The sequence below is a fragment of the Euprymna scolopes genome, chromosome 6 (assembly GCF_053919585.1).
Source record: "Euprymna scolopes isolate OS-2025 chromosome 6, ASM5391958v1, whole genome shotgun sequence".
NCBI lineage: Eukaryota > Metazoa > Mollusca > Cephalopoda > Sepiida > Sepiolidae > Euprymna > Euprymna scolopes.
Window position 1 is genome coordinate 175,401,301 of NC_136487.1, and position 14,708 is coordinate 175,416,008.

Genomic DNA, 14,708 nt, shown 5'->3' on the forward strand with positions numbered 1-14,708 from the left:
GGGGTGAACGAGGTCTACGTAAGCATTGGCAGTGGCCCCCCGGTGGCTGTGAAGGCGTTGGTGGTCGACGGGGAACTACTGGGGTATGACCTTCTTCTTGGAATAGATTCCGTTACACGGCTGGGCGGAATCACCATAAACGGCGCCGGTGATGTAAGGTTCTCCCAACTTGAGACACCAGTCTGCGCAGCCATCACTTGATGAACCCGACTTCCACGCAAAATATGACAGGGGCACAAACGCCTGGACCGTGTCCTGGAAGTGGTCGGGTGACCAGCCACCAGTGTCCATGCGGAATTGGCTGGCGAGTTTACGGTTTGGGTGGATGCCAGCTTGCTCGCCCTCGGTGTTGCTCTGGCGGTCAACGGATCTATCGTGGAAGATGCCTGCTGGCTTCGGCCAGAAAATGACGCCAGGCACATCAACCTGGCTGAACTCGATGCCACAGTGAAGGGGTCAACCTGGCGCTACACTGGCAGGCCAGAGTCCTGCACATTGTTACAGACTCCACATGTGTGTATCGGTGGACGACCGATGCCTTGAGTGGAAAGGCATGATTGCTGATAAAGGTATCAGGCGAAATGCTCATACGGAGGTGGCTTGCTACCCTAACCGAAACCATCAAGGAATACAACCTGGTCGTGGATGTGATGCTAGTACAGTCCTGTCAGAATCGCGTGGATCGGCTGACCAGAGTGCCGCGCCATTGGCTGGACCTGCCGAAAGAAATGGAAGAACCGGCACCTGTGAACTGCACCGCGGTGGGGCGTCGATTCAAACCAGACCATGTTGCTGGCGTCCATTGCCAGAGTGGACACCCCGGTGTAAACCGAACTCTCTACTTTGCTAGACTGGTCGACCCCTGTGTGTCAAGGAAGGAGGTAGAATCAGTGGTGAGGAGTTGTGAAACCTGCAAGTCGATCGATCCGGCGCCTGCCCGGTGGGAGAAGGGAAAACTGAGTGTAAAGAACAATTGGGACAGTCTCGCGGTGGATGTGACCCACCGCAACGGCGGGGATTTTTTGACGATGATTGACTGTGGACCGTCTAGGTTTGCGTTGTGGGATCCACTTCGCCGACAGGACACGGCCGCCATTGTCTGGGAACTGGAAAATGTCTTCTTTGAGCGTTGCCCTCCTTCCGAAATACTGACCGACAATGGCACCGCTTTTGCTAGCGGGCAGTTCAAGCAATTCACAGACGGCTGGATTGTACGACTACGATTTCGGTGTGCCCATGTGCCTAGCATGAACGGTATCGTGGAACGGAACCACCGGGCCATCAAGACCATTGCAGCTAGGAAGGGGTGTACGGTGCCTGAAGCGCTATACTGGTACAACGTCACCCCTAAGGACGATGTCTCGCCCTCTACCGCGCCGGCTGAGGCGCTGCACTGGTACCATGTCAGGGTGAAAGGGTTAGAGGCCAGCCCTCTACCCGAGCCAGAGGCGACACGAGATAGTATCAATGTGGGGGACGTCGTCTGGGTTAAGAACCCCCGTGGCAGATGCACCACGCGCTATGGAATCGGGCGTGTTACCAAGGTGATCAGCCCGCAAGCCGTGCGGATTGATGGAGTTCCCCGACACGTCAGGGACCTGCGAGCGGCATCACAGGCGCAGCCGCCGCTCGGTGACGAAAGTAAAACGAGTTCCACGACCAGTGAACCATCATTCTGGTATACGCCGGCTTCATCGGACGACGACAGCACTGAAATTGGCAGCCTCCAGTTCACTGATCCCCAGACTGCGGACTGGAGCTCAACTGAAGACAAGGCTCCCTGTCTGCCTTTCCGCAGAAGCACCCGAAGAAGGAGGTCGCCACCTCCCTGCCCCCTCTGTAATAATGATATCAGGATGGAGTGTGGCAAAAGCTGTGAAAATGAGGGCTTACCGTTCAAACGACCTAGGTGTGCATGTGTGCTTTGTCATCGCTGCAAAGCTAGGATAAGAAAAGAATTCCAAGATGGAGCCGACGGCGTTTTGTAATGGTATGATCTCGGAAACTCTCGCAAAATCTCGTACATATATGCAAATCAGTTGGTCTTCGATAACTATAAATTCAGGTCGTTTTGATAGGCAAGGAGTGAGGGAAGAACGGCCGGTTGGTAATTGTGTACGCTGGTTCGTGTTGGTGGCGTGTCACCGTGTCTGTGTGTGTACTGATCGAACCGCTTTCCTGTCCCTTGGACTTTGAATTTGTTTAAATTGGACTTCAACTTCACATGACAATTAAACGACCCGGATGTAAACATGACACAGAAAATAACACATACGCTATCGTATTAATATGTAGATATTATCGATCTTTGGCACATTGCAAGACAAGCGCCTGCTGTTCGCCAGATACGAAAGAAGAATTGGTCTAAAAGAGAAAGCATAATTTTGTGTTAGGAATTTACTCATTCCGATTTCTGATTGTAACTTTATTAATCATAAACAATTGTGTATACAGCATTTAACAACACACAAATCGGTAATAGTCAAGATTGTCTGCTCTTTTTGACTTCCGGTTTCTGCTGGATGATTATTAGAGCAAGGACAACAGCATATTCTTTTCTTTTTTTTTGATTCTAGAGTGTGTATCCGTTGATATCTTATATGCTTTTATATAGAGTAATATGGTTCTCAGTTGATTAACTGTGTCGGATATATACTCGAGTCAAAATAGTGATAAAAAGAATTATTTATAATAAGAAAATCAAATAATGAGAATTTGAGAAAATAACGAAAAGAAGGAAAAAAAGAAAGAAAAAAAGAAAGCAAAAACATTGTGGGGGAGGGGGTTGTTCAAAACCGGCTTCGAAATCTAGTAGGTGATATCCTTTTTGCCTCCTTGCAACCTCTTTCTCACACAAGAGACGTTGCTAGACTATTTCTATTCTATCGTTATTTTCATGCCAAATGCTCGACCGAGCTCTAATATATACCCTCCTGTGCAAAACATTCACAATAAACACATAGCTACAATCACTATCAACAATTCCCCTCACTCTGTGCCTAAAACAAAACGCAAATTTTATGAACACAGCTTCTTTCCTAGAATTGTCCATTTGTGGAACTTTGTATTGTGAGATGCTTTCCAGCTAACTACAGCATGGTCGTCTTCAAGTCCAATGCAAACATGTCTTTGTTGAACCTCCCCCTTTTAAATAATCAAAATTTTACTCAATTTTCACCACAACTGATCTTTTGACCACCTTACACTCATTAATACTTATCCTCGAATGGTCTTCGGGCCTTGATAAGTGGTAACTCTGTTGTTTAATAAAAAAGAAAGGAAAAGAAGAAAACCATTTGAATAAAACTTCCATTACAAAGTCATAAACTTCAGACAAAAGCAAGAAGAAAGACCGAAATAAAAAGTTCGTGTAGTGGTGGTGGTGGAGCGGGAATGGTAGTGCAGGGCAGGAGAGAAGATGGGGGATCGTCGGCGTCGGGGCCGATGACAGACGTGGAACTTTTCGATTGCCTTGGAGATAAGGTAAAAATAAATAAATAAATAAATAAATAATAATAATAATAATAATAATAATAATGATAATAATAATAATAATAATAATAATAATAATAAAAATAAAACAACACCAAAAGAAAATGCTTTTTCGAAATCTGAATCTTCGCGATTTTTCCCTTCGTAAATATGGCGTCGTCCCAATTTTACTTTTAGGGGAAGAGTTGTGAGAGGAATCAGAGAGACAGATTCGGAAGAGAGAGAGAGAGAGAGAGGGAGAGAGAGAGAGAGAGGGGGGGGAGATGATTATCTGTGGAGTGGAAAAAGTATGCGACATGACACGAACCAGATTCCCCCCCCAAAAAAAAAGTAAAATAAATAAACGGCCAGAATGAGCGACGAATCTAAGAGATTCCAACCACTTTGCCAGACGATAAAATAGACCAGAAGAAGTAACAAGTCTACAAGAAAAAAAAAAGATTTATATATATATATATATATATATATATATATATATATATATATATATATATATATATATAAATTATTATAGTAAAAAAAATTATTATGACAGCTCCTTTAAGAAACTCGTTTCTTATCGTTGAGCACTTTCAGTTGAATTAAAAGTCGGTCAATTTAGCTCTTATGCATAGATCATCGTATAACGATTAGATCACTGTCTGACTGACGTAAAAACATTTAAAATTAACGTGTTTAAATTCAACGTTATTTCAAGCGATTAATGGTAACCGAATTGATACGGTCTCTGCTAATCGAGCCAGATGGTTCGTGTTGCCGGGTTCGAATCGTTCGACTGGTGTTAATCGTGACACAACGCCTTCCTTTTTTCATAGCTATAGTATATATATATATATATGGGCCGAGTCCCATCTCGAGACTATCTTGATTTTTATCGGAACATCCTGAAAACAATGGATAACCTAACACTTAGCACAAGGGTTTTTCTTACTTTTTTGAATATCTGTAAAAGTGATCCCACTCCCCACGTGAATTTTTGTACATAAAAAGCTTTTAAAAGAAATTGAGGTTTAACTAAAAAAGACCAAACCAAAATTGAATGATCATCGCCCCCTCCCCCACCAAAAAAAAACCCCAAAAAAAACAAAAACAAATCGAACTTCATGTATAAGGCAAATGATAGACTTCATGATTCTATATATTTTTTTAAACATTGTTGTGTATATATATTTTGGTTTAAAACAAAGTATGTGATGCCTCCATTCAGTCTCAAAAGACAATGGACACCTCTGTAAGGGTAGCTGCAGTGCAGCTAAGCTGCACATGTTATTGTGAGACAAGGGTTGCGCAATCTCCAACCACACCTTTCCTGAATCAGCACTGCCTGGATTCAGTGGCAAGGAAAGGCCCAAGACTTACTGAAAAAATGCCGAGATAAGCGGAGAGCACATACAGCACCTTGTATTCCCAAATGGTCACCCATTTTAGTATTGACCAGACTTAACGTTGCTTAACTTTGGTAATTTGATGGGAATCAGTGTGTCAACGTGATTATGCTGTGAAGCATACTCATACCAAATAATAAAACAGATGCAGGGTGTGGCAGAGAGCATACACGTTTTTTTTTTGTTTTTTTTTCAAAGACTTACTCATCCTGGGGGTGAGGGCAGATATTTGACAAATATCATTCTGTTATTTAATATTCCTTCTTTTTGGTAAAACCATGGCGCTGTCTATGATAAAGCAACGAGTGTTTGTCTTTGACAATTTCGTGAAGAATAATGGACATGTCGCAGCAGTTCACCATAAGTTTTGTCGCCAATTAAACATTCTTGAAAATCGAGCTCTTCCCACGCATGACACATACTTGCTTAGGACTCATGCACTTCGTATGCTAATGAATAACAGATGGTATATGGTGGGAAGTCTACAAACGGTACGTAACTCAGAAAATGTGAAACACATCAGACAGGCTTTGTGTCGAGGCCCGGGAGATATTTCCCTTGGGCTCCCACGGACATCAGAGTCATTCCTAGAACTACTCATCCATAGAAAACAATCCCACGGGGTTGCTTACCAGTTGACTATAACATAGTTATTTAAAGTCCAATATAAACAAATTCTTGTTAAGCTATTCTGTTAAATAATCATTATCTGCTCAGTTTTCACTATTACCTATCACAACGGTGTGGTCTCACTCGCAATCTGACATGTATTAACTCTTATGATCATCACTTGAAAAAAAATGATGTTATTTCAAATTTTTCATTTCGTAACAGCTGAAACCAGGGAATTTGTAACTTTGCACCAGATGGAAGCTATTTTAAGATAATTGACAACCTACTTTTATTGATATGAAGAAGTGTGTTGATTCGAAATTGAAGTGCGAGACGAAGGAGCATAATTATCTACCCTTCTTCTTTATTCATTCGGTTTACTGTATTTCTTTCTCTCCTTCTTTATGGCAATTTGGCATCGGATTTTTACATCAAAATGTAATTCAGGCGAATGCTAAAACATAACTAACTTTAACCGCTTTTTTTTTCTACTTTTTTGAGATTCACGCTCTTCATCAAGTTAGTTTTCACATAAACTTGTGAACTGAAAATATTTTCCACCAAATAAAAATCGTTTAAAACCTAAAATCCTGTGTGAAATTAACAAGAGAGTGGCTTGGTCAACTGAAATCAGAGCCTCGACTCTCAACTTCAACTGTTATAGGAAAAAGGACTGTCCCCTTTTCCTGTAAGAAGAACTTTAGATGAGTGGAAAATGAGATTAGGATAAGCCGAGACTCGAACCTGGTAAGCCAGGTTCAGAGATAGATTCAGAAAATGGAATGTTAGAATTTCGCTATTGTAAATTTCATATAAAATAGTTTAGATATTGTTGTTTGTAAAAAGAATTTAATTGTTCATTCTTTTATGAAAACTGAATTAAAAAGGTCAGCTCAAAAAATAATGAACAATACAATTTAAAAATATATTGAAAAATAGGTCAGTGAGAATTCTTTGTTTGCAGAAGTATGTTTGGAGAACATGTGAGCCACGTGAGTTGGTCATGTTTTGAACCACACATCTGACGTCATAGCGGAAAGGGAATTTCTCAATATAGGAGCTAGTTTTAGTGAGCTTAGCAGTAGAGACAGTCGGAGAGTCGGCGTCGTCAGAGTCGAAAGTCGGCGGTCAAGCAGAGGAGGGTCCCTTTAGAAGCGAAGGGAGAACATTATCAGTTTCAATTTTTTGAATCAGTTTCAATTTATTTGAGATGGAACTCTTTCGAGATTAGTAGCTGCCATATTAATTTTAATTTTTCTATTTTTAGATTCAAATGTTAATAACTACATTTTAATTTAATTTATATTTTTATTTTTTTCTGATTGTTTTATTCAATAATAGCTTTCTCGTCCATAAATGTTGTTTATTATATCTACCAAGTTGATCTTAAAGATAGCATAGACTCAAGCATTATATGCTCTTTACAGACCCCCACCCCTCCCCTCCGCATTCCTTTTATTTAGCAATTCCTTAAAACGTCACTAGCTGACTTTCGGAAGACCCCCCCCTCTCGGCTTTTCTTTTATGTCGTAATTCTTTAAGCTGCACTAGCCGCAGTTCAGAATACAATCACATGTTTTTTTTTCTTTGTTTAAACGGTTATTTTTAACAAAATGTCTTTGGAACGCTGATGTTTTTAAAGGTAATTTCAATTTTTTTTAGATGGAACTCTTTCGAGATAAGTAGCTATTATATTAATTTTAATTTGTTTCTTTTTAGATTCAAATGTTAATAACTACATTTTATTTCAGTATTTACTTTATATTTTTAATTTTCTGAATGTTTTATTTAGCTTTCTCGTCCATAAATATTGTATATTATATGTACCTCGATGATTGCATAAATAGATTAGGCAATTGTATTCATTTTCAGTTCGTGAAAGGGTAATCTATCACCATACTTTCCCTTAAAACCACCAATTGGACTTTTATTAAGTATAATACTTAATAATTTTTTTTAATGGAGAGTAGAGAACGCATTTTAGATGCATTAGATGCTCCCGTTACTCTCGCTTCTCTTTATTTGTCCATCAGTCATCATTTTTTAATGAGTGATTTTTCTGACAAAGGGAGAAGAAAAAGCTGTATTCAAGGTTGGCAGTATTTTGCACGAACAGCCGCCAGAGATGTCAGAAATTCTCTGTTTCTATGTCTATCCTTGTAGCCATGTCACTAGTAAGGGTGCTGGAGGTAAACGTTTTATCTGGGCTGACGTTATCCGCCTGATAGTCAGGGACATGATCCTTGGATTAACCACTAAGGAGGCTGTCCTATCAGCAGGTGCAAAGTACTGGGGCTGCTGTATTGCCATTTGATGAATGGATTCTGGACCATGCAGTAGCTTCTGATAGGGCCTTTTGATGCCATATTAGTGGGTAATTGTTACGGCTTTACCTTATCATGTGCTACAAAAAAAAATTCTTTGTTTCTTTTTCTCTCAGTTTCCCTCTCTGTCCTGCTCTAAGCAAGTCTGTCGATTGAGTCCACAAATTCCAAAACTTCATCATGACAAGTTTCAAGAAAAAATACACAATTAAACCCGGATCTCCAACTTCCAACGCAGACCTGCACTAACATGTCTCCTTCTCCAACATCCGGGGTCTATGTTCTAATCTTCCAGAGGTTGAAACCCAATTACAGGAGACTAAACCAGACCTATTATTCCTAAGTGAAACTGCCATTGGACAGACTATTTCCCTAGATGAGTTCGTAATTAAAGGATACTCTAACTTAATTTCCAAATCTGACCCTCAAGATTGCCATGGGAATGGAATATCTGCCTATATTAAAGATGACTTTCCATGTGGTAGGGACATCTCCAGAGAAGATCCTAACTTACCCTATATGTGCTTCCGGTTTGCATTAGCTCACAGTAGTGCGTTTATATTTACTTTCAAGTCCTAGCTGCTTATCCTTCAGCTAACATTCATATCTGTGGAGACTTCAATGTTTACAATGTGGAACGGTTAACCCACTCAAACAAGACTGATGATGAGAGGAGGCTCTGTCATGATTTCTCCATTGCTTATGACCTCACTCAGATTGTTCATGAACCCACCCGTGTGCCCGACACTGATGGCCAGTATGTGAGTCTCCTAGACCTTTTTCTCATAACTTGCCCTGAACTATGTTCAGTTTCCGTTCTGTTTCCTCTTGGATTTTCCGACCACTCTGTTGTATCAGTTAAGATAAAAATGAAACGTAATAAGTCCTCAGACGTACCACTCCACCGTGCAGTATATCGATAAACTATGGCTGACTGGGATAGCTTCCATACATTTATATCACATCTACCTCTGTGTTCCATGTTTAAAAAGGATGTGCCCTCTACAGTATCAGACTTGACGGAATGGTTAATTGTATGGTATAGACCGTTTCATACCCTCGAAAAAGTTCCAGCAAAAACCTAACAGCCAGCCATGGTTTTCTCCAGAATGTGCTGCTGCCGTTATGCACAGAAATCACTTTTTCCATTACTTTCCATGTAATAGATGTATTGAGACTAAAGCCGCTTTCAGGACTGCCAGCAACCATTGTAAGAAAGTAATAAAGAATGCAAGAGAGTTGCATGCTCAGTCCGTCAAGTCCAAAGTAGCTGAGCAGCGGCTTGGTTCCCACCAGTTTTGGCAAATAGCAAACAGAATCCTGAACAGAAGCGTGTGCTCCATCCCAACTATCATCAATGGACATGAAGTAATCTCGTCAGCATCAGACAAAGCCAAACTCTGCCAAGAACTTTGCAGCTAATTCTACTCTTTGCGACCAAGGTCGCCAACCCCCAATATTTCCTCCTGTATCAGAAAACACGCTATGTAATATACAAATATCTGTTCGTGATGTTGCCAAACTAATCAAAAACCTTCATTCCAGTAAAGCAACCGACCCTGACGGTATTCCAATTATAGTACTCAAAAAAACTTCAGCCAAAACTAGCGCCCATATTTACAAAACTGTTTAAACGTTGTCTTAAGGAGAATTGCTTCCCATTACTCTGGAAAATCTCACCAGTATGCCCTGTATTTAAGAATTCAGGTGATCGCTCATCTCCCTCTCAGTACAGGCCAATAAGTCTTCTCTGCGCCATGAGTAAGTTACTGGAATCTGTGTTAAATACAGAAGTAATCAACCATCTTAGTAAAAATAACCTTCTTAGTGACACACAATATTGTTTCCGTTCTGCTAGATCTACAGCAGATGTGCTTACAATTATATCTCATAGGATTAGTGAATCGCTCAGCAGAGGCAACCTTTCGAATGCAATTGCTCTTGACATATCAAAGGCCTTTGATAGGGTATGACATAAAGGTTTACTTCACAAGATCTCCAGCTATCCTATAGCTGGAAATATCTTCTCAATTATTAAATCATTTCTCTCTGATAGGTTCATAAGAGTAGTAGTTGATGGGCAGAAATCAGAAGCTCACAGTATTAATGCTGGAGTCCCTTAGGGTTCCATCCTGGGGCCAACTCTCTTCCTGATTTACATTAATGATCTTCCAAATTACATCCTTACATCATTCGTAGACATTTATGCTGACTACACTACTATCTATAGTAGCAGATCTAAGACCGTAAATGACTAAGTTCTCTCCGATTCTCTCTCCTCTGATCTTGACCACGTGGTACAATGGGGAAAGGAGTGGCTGGTTACTTTTAATGCATCTAAAACCTATCTTTACATCATAAACGCTCTGATCTCCATCTGGCATCAATTGAAATGAATGGCTCTCGTCTTGGAAAGGCCTCATGTTTTGACAAGCTTCTGGGCTTGACCTTTACCCCTGACCTGAAATGGAACACATACATTAAATCTGTTGCCAAAGCCGCTGGAAAAATGGTGGGATCCTTCTATCGATCCAATAAATATCTCACTGCTGATGCAATTCTCTATCTATATAAGAGCCAGGTACGTCCAAGGATGGAGTACTGTTGCCACATTTGGGCATGAGCTGCTAGAAAGGACTTGTCCTGCCTTGATAGAGTTCAAAATAGACTTCGTAGCCTCGTAGGAGATGTCCTTTTCTCTTCTCTGCAACCTCTATCTCACAGAAGAGATGTTGCGAGTTTGTCTCTGCTTTATCGTTATTTTCATGGCAAGTGCTCGACTGAGCTTCAATCTATGGTCTCCCCTCGCCAAACTTTCACAAGAAACACTCGTCTAGCTGAAAACACGATCAATAATTCCCCCCACTCTTTATTTGTGCCTAAACCTAAACATAGATTCCATGAAAAAAGCTTCTTTCTTAGAACTGCACGCCTGTGGAACTGTTTTCCCTTCTCCTGCTTTCCAGCTGACTACAATCTGATTGTCTTCAAGTCCAACGTAAACAAATTCCTCATGAGCCGTTCCACTTAACAAATTTACCGAATTTCTATTATTACCAATTACTATATTGTTCAATTGACTACTGTACACTCTTAACCCTTATCCTCGAATGGTCTTTGGGCCTTGATAAGTGCTGATGCCTATGTAAAAAAAAAAATAATTAACCATGTAGAAACGAATTTGAATTCCTGACGGCAATCATCATTTCGATCGGTCAAATGAAATAAAGAATCACCATCGATTTTTGTAACTGTTGTCTTCGTGTCGTCATTCAACGATTGAAGGTAATGTGTTGATCATCTTAATATGAACTTTGTATAAACCCCTTCCAAGTAATGTCTCTCTCCATCATAAGTAACGATTGTTCCCCTCCTGTGTTAAAAGAACTGATCACCCTGTCTCTGTCGCTAATATGTTATAAGAATCCACAGAACTGTAATACGTATGTCTGTCTGTCTCTCTCTCTCTCTCACATCGTACTATACACGCAATAACCCTTATTCCCGAGTGGCTTCCGGGCCTTGATAAGTGGTGACCACCATGTATATAAAAAAAAAGCCTCGACTCTCAACTTCAACAACACTCAAGACAGGAATGCCCCACGCTGAAATTCCTTTGTCTCCAGTGATTAGAGTCACTAAGAAGATACACATACACACATTTACCCATGACCAAATTTTAAAACAAAATTTTTTATGCTTTTATTTTACTTCTTATTCAAGAACTTTAAAACTTCTCAAATTTTGGTCTTTCAAAGTATATTTTATTTTCTGTAAAATTGTTGATATAAATATATTTTGATTGTTAATTCATATTTTCTCGCTTTCATTTCAAAATTTCCGTTGTTGAGTTAGCACTTGCTAATTGGTGACCCCTTCATATACATATTTTTATCCATATTTTTACATCCACTAATTTAATTACATGTATATTATTCGTTAGCACTATTCTGGGTACTTTGCAAAGACGTTGCTGTCACCAAAATATACTATCTGAAATCAAGAGCAGCAACACAAAGGTTCCATGTTTTTTATTCACAAATTTCACTATATGCATATTTAATTGTTCTTGCAACTTTTCAAAGACGTTACCATCACCAAAAAATACAATCCGAAGCCAGGAACGGCACTACAGAACCTCGTTTTCATCTTAATGAGGTGATTTTTAGTTGAGAAAAACTCAAAGCCCATGTGCATGAGTGTAAACCATGTATATTGGATGATTTGACGGAAGTGTTTGTCATAGTCCCTGGCCTTGGTAGAAGCCATCTTAGGGTATTTTTGTGTATAACCAAAACCACACTGACATCTAATACGGACAGATATAACAGTTATGATTTAGTGAAGGAAGAAAATGAAGGATATTTATATGGAATATACGTAGTGAAATGAAAATAAAAGTAAACATTAAGATAATAGAAGGGTCACCAGTTAGTAAGTGCTACCTAAAACATAAGCAGCGTTTTATAAATGAAAAATTGGAGAAATACGAAATATTATTAGAAAACATTTTTATATAAGAAATAAGAATATAAAAGTTATTTTCATGTTAGCAAATGTTCATAGTTCAACACGTGTTTGTGTAAAAAAAGTTGAGTGAATATTAGTTACAAATCAATATGTTCACAGTGTATTAGGCAGCGTGACATTGTGTATATGTGTGCGTTTACCTTTTTTCTTGTAATGTGTGTGTAAATGTTCACAAATGATGAAAGGCTGGATACGTGAGTTATTGTTTTCTTTCGCTTTGTCACCCCAAAGACACGAGATGGGTTGTTGAGTAGACGTTCTTGGGTTCCTTTTGTTCGCATGTCTCTCAAAAACCGATTTTTCTGACAGAAATTTCTAACTTCACACTGGCTTATTCCATTCACGCATAGATCTTACTTTTTGTAGCTTTTGAAAAATTTCCATTGGTTGAAAATTCTTTGATTTAACACGTCCATGTGAAAACTTGGTGACTTACGGGAGTGACAAAGAGAGAGTGAACAAGTAAAACCATTTGTGTTTTTAGCATTCGTTGAAATCACATCCACAAGCGATTCACGTGAAAGTCGTCTAAATCAATAGAGCACAGCTGGATAGTGCAACTTGCAAGCACGTGTTCAGATATGCATCACTAAAAATGGACACCACGTGAGGGGGTGTTGTTTTACACGCTTCATTTTGCTAATTCAATACGAACACGTTGATGTCAATGAATAAACAAAACAAAATAAACAAAACAAACTTTAAAGCTAAACAATGATTTTGTGAGTTTTTCTGTTGCTGCTGCAAAGAAGGTGGGCTCCCTCTACCATACTAGAAAATTACTCCCATCAGAGAGCATCTTATATCTTTACAAAGCCACAATTCGCCTCTTCAATTCGGCTTCTTCAGACTACTGTTCTCGTCTTGAGTGTTATTTTCACAACGTTTCCGCTGATGTAACCTCCGACCTTCTTCAGGTGTTTCTTATCGAACTCTGGAATATTTCTGTCGAACTTGGGAATCTTTCTGTCGAACTCGAGAATCTGTATCTTGTGCAAGTCAAGCCTCGCATGGAAAAAAATCATGACTAAGAACTGCTTGTATTAGATTCAACGTAAATGTGGAAACCGATATAAAGATGAGAGATATTTATGTATTTGCGGACTGTTATCCTGTTGGATTTTTTGGATCTTATAAATCCAAATTTTCGTTCTTATCAAGTTTTCCATCGTTGGGTCCGTACCGAATGGTATTACATATTATTTTTCATTGGAATCCTTTGAGATGAGTAATTTGTATATTTATTTATTTATTTTCGGACTGTTATCTTCATCTTCATAGTTGTTGTTGTTTCACCATGTTTCGACCAACTCATCCTCTGGCCTTCTTCAGATAGTTCAGGATTCCAATAAAAATAATATATAAAGATGAGACATGTTACGCTACTAAAAATAAGGTTAGAACAACATCGAAAAGCTGTAATATGTGGAGAGATGGAAAATTTGGGTATGGCTGACCACATATGGAGGGAAAAGAGAAACCATCTACCCTTAATGGGATGAAGTAAGAATTATAGACAAAGAAGAACAGTGAACAGTAAGATGACTTTCATTCGTGCAGATTCAACAGAAAGATTCCCGAGTTCAACAAGATATACCTGAAAAAAGTCGTGGTTACATCGACCGAAATTTTGTGAAAATAGCACTTAAGATGAGAACAGTAGTCGGAAAAAAATCAAATAATCTGAATAACTAATCCTCATCTCAAAAATTATTGAAATGTAATTTTGATGTAAGTTTAAAGATTTCTTTATTGCATTTATTGCATGTATCGAATGAAACCCTTTATTTTATCCTCAGGTTAAAATCTTCTCATTCTGTCAGCCATGACTGGGTAAAAGTCCTAAATATACGTACAATTAAAATGCAACTATGAATAATTTTGGAGTTCTACCCGGGCATGGCTGACAGAACAAGAGCATGCTACTTCTGTGGATTATATAAAGGGTTCCGTTTAAAATTCCATATAGAATTCGAAGTTTAACAGAAAGATTCCCGTGTTCAACAAGATACTCCTGAAGAAGGTCGGAGTTTACATCGACCGAAACATTGTGAAAATAACACTCAAGATGAGAACAGTAGTTTGAAGAAGTCAAATAATATGAAGAATCAAATCATCATCTCAAAAATTCTAAAATAACAAATTACACATATACAAGGCTTGCTCCAAAAGTAAAGCCTCTTATTTTTTAACTTTGGAATTCTGTCCCGGCTCCCTGTTTCTTCGACTGTACCAATATTCAGAAATGTAAATGTAACAATTTGCCGCATAACTCCCTACTTAGAATACCCCTTTTAAATCTGGCCCTAATCACAATTGCATCTTTCGTTTCAATGGTAATGTGGCTTGTTTCGGGGAGAAGTAA

At 39.2% G+C, this 14,708-nt stretch overlaps 1 protein-coding gene across 1 annotated transcript in view; it reads left to right on the plus strand.

Annotated features, from left to right (window-relative positions):
- Positions 1–728: 728 nt before the first annotated feature.
- The window catches only part of LOC145278290 (uncharacterized), a 46,294-nt gene continuing 32,314 nt past the window's right edge, over positions 729–14,708 (plus strand). Inside the window, exon 1 of the mRNA XM_080130583.1 lies at positions 729–1,211. Within this exon, the coding sequence (XP_079986709.1) occupies positions 729–1,211 (483 nt within the window). The remainder of the gene's footprint in view (positions 1,212–14,708) is intronic.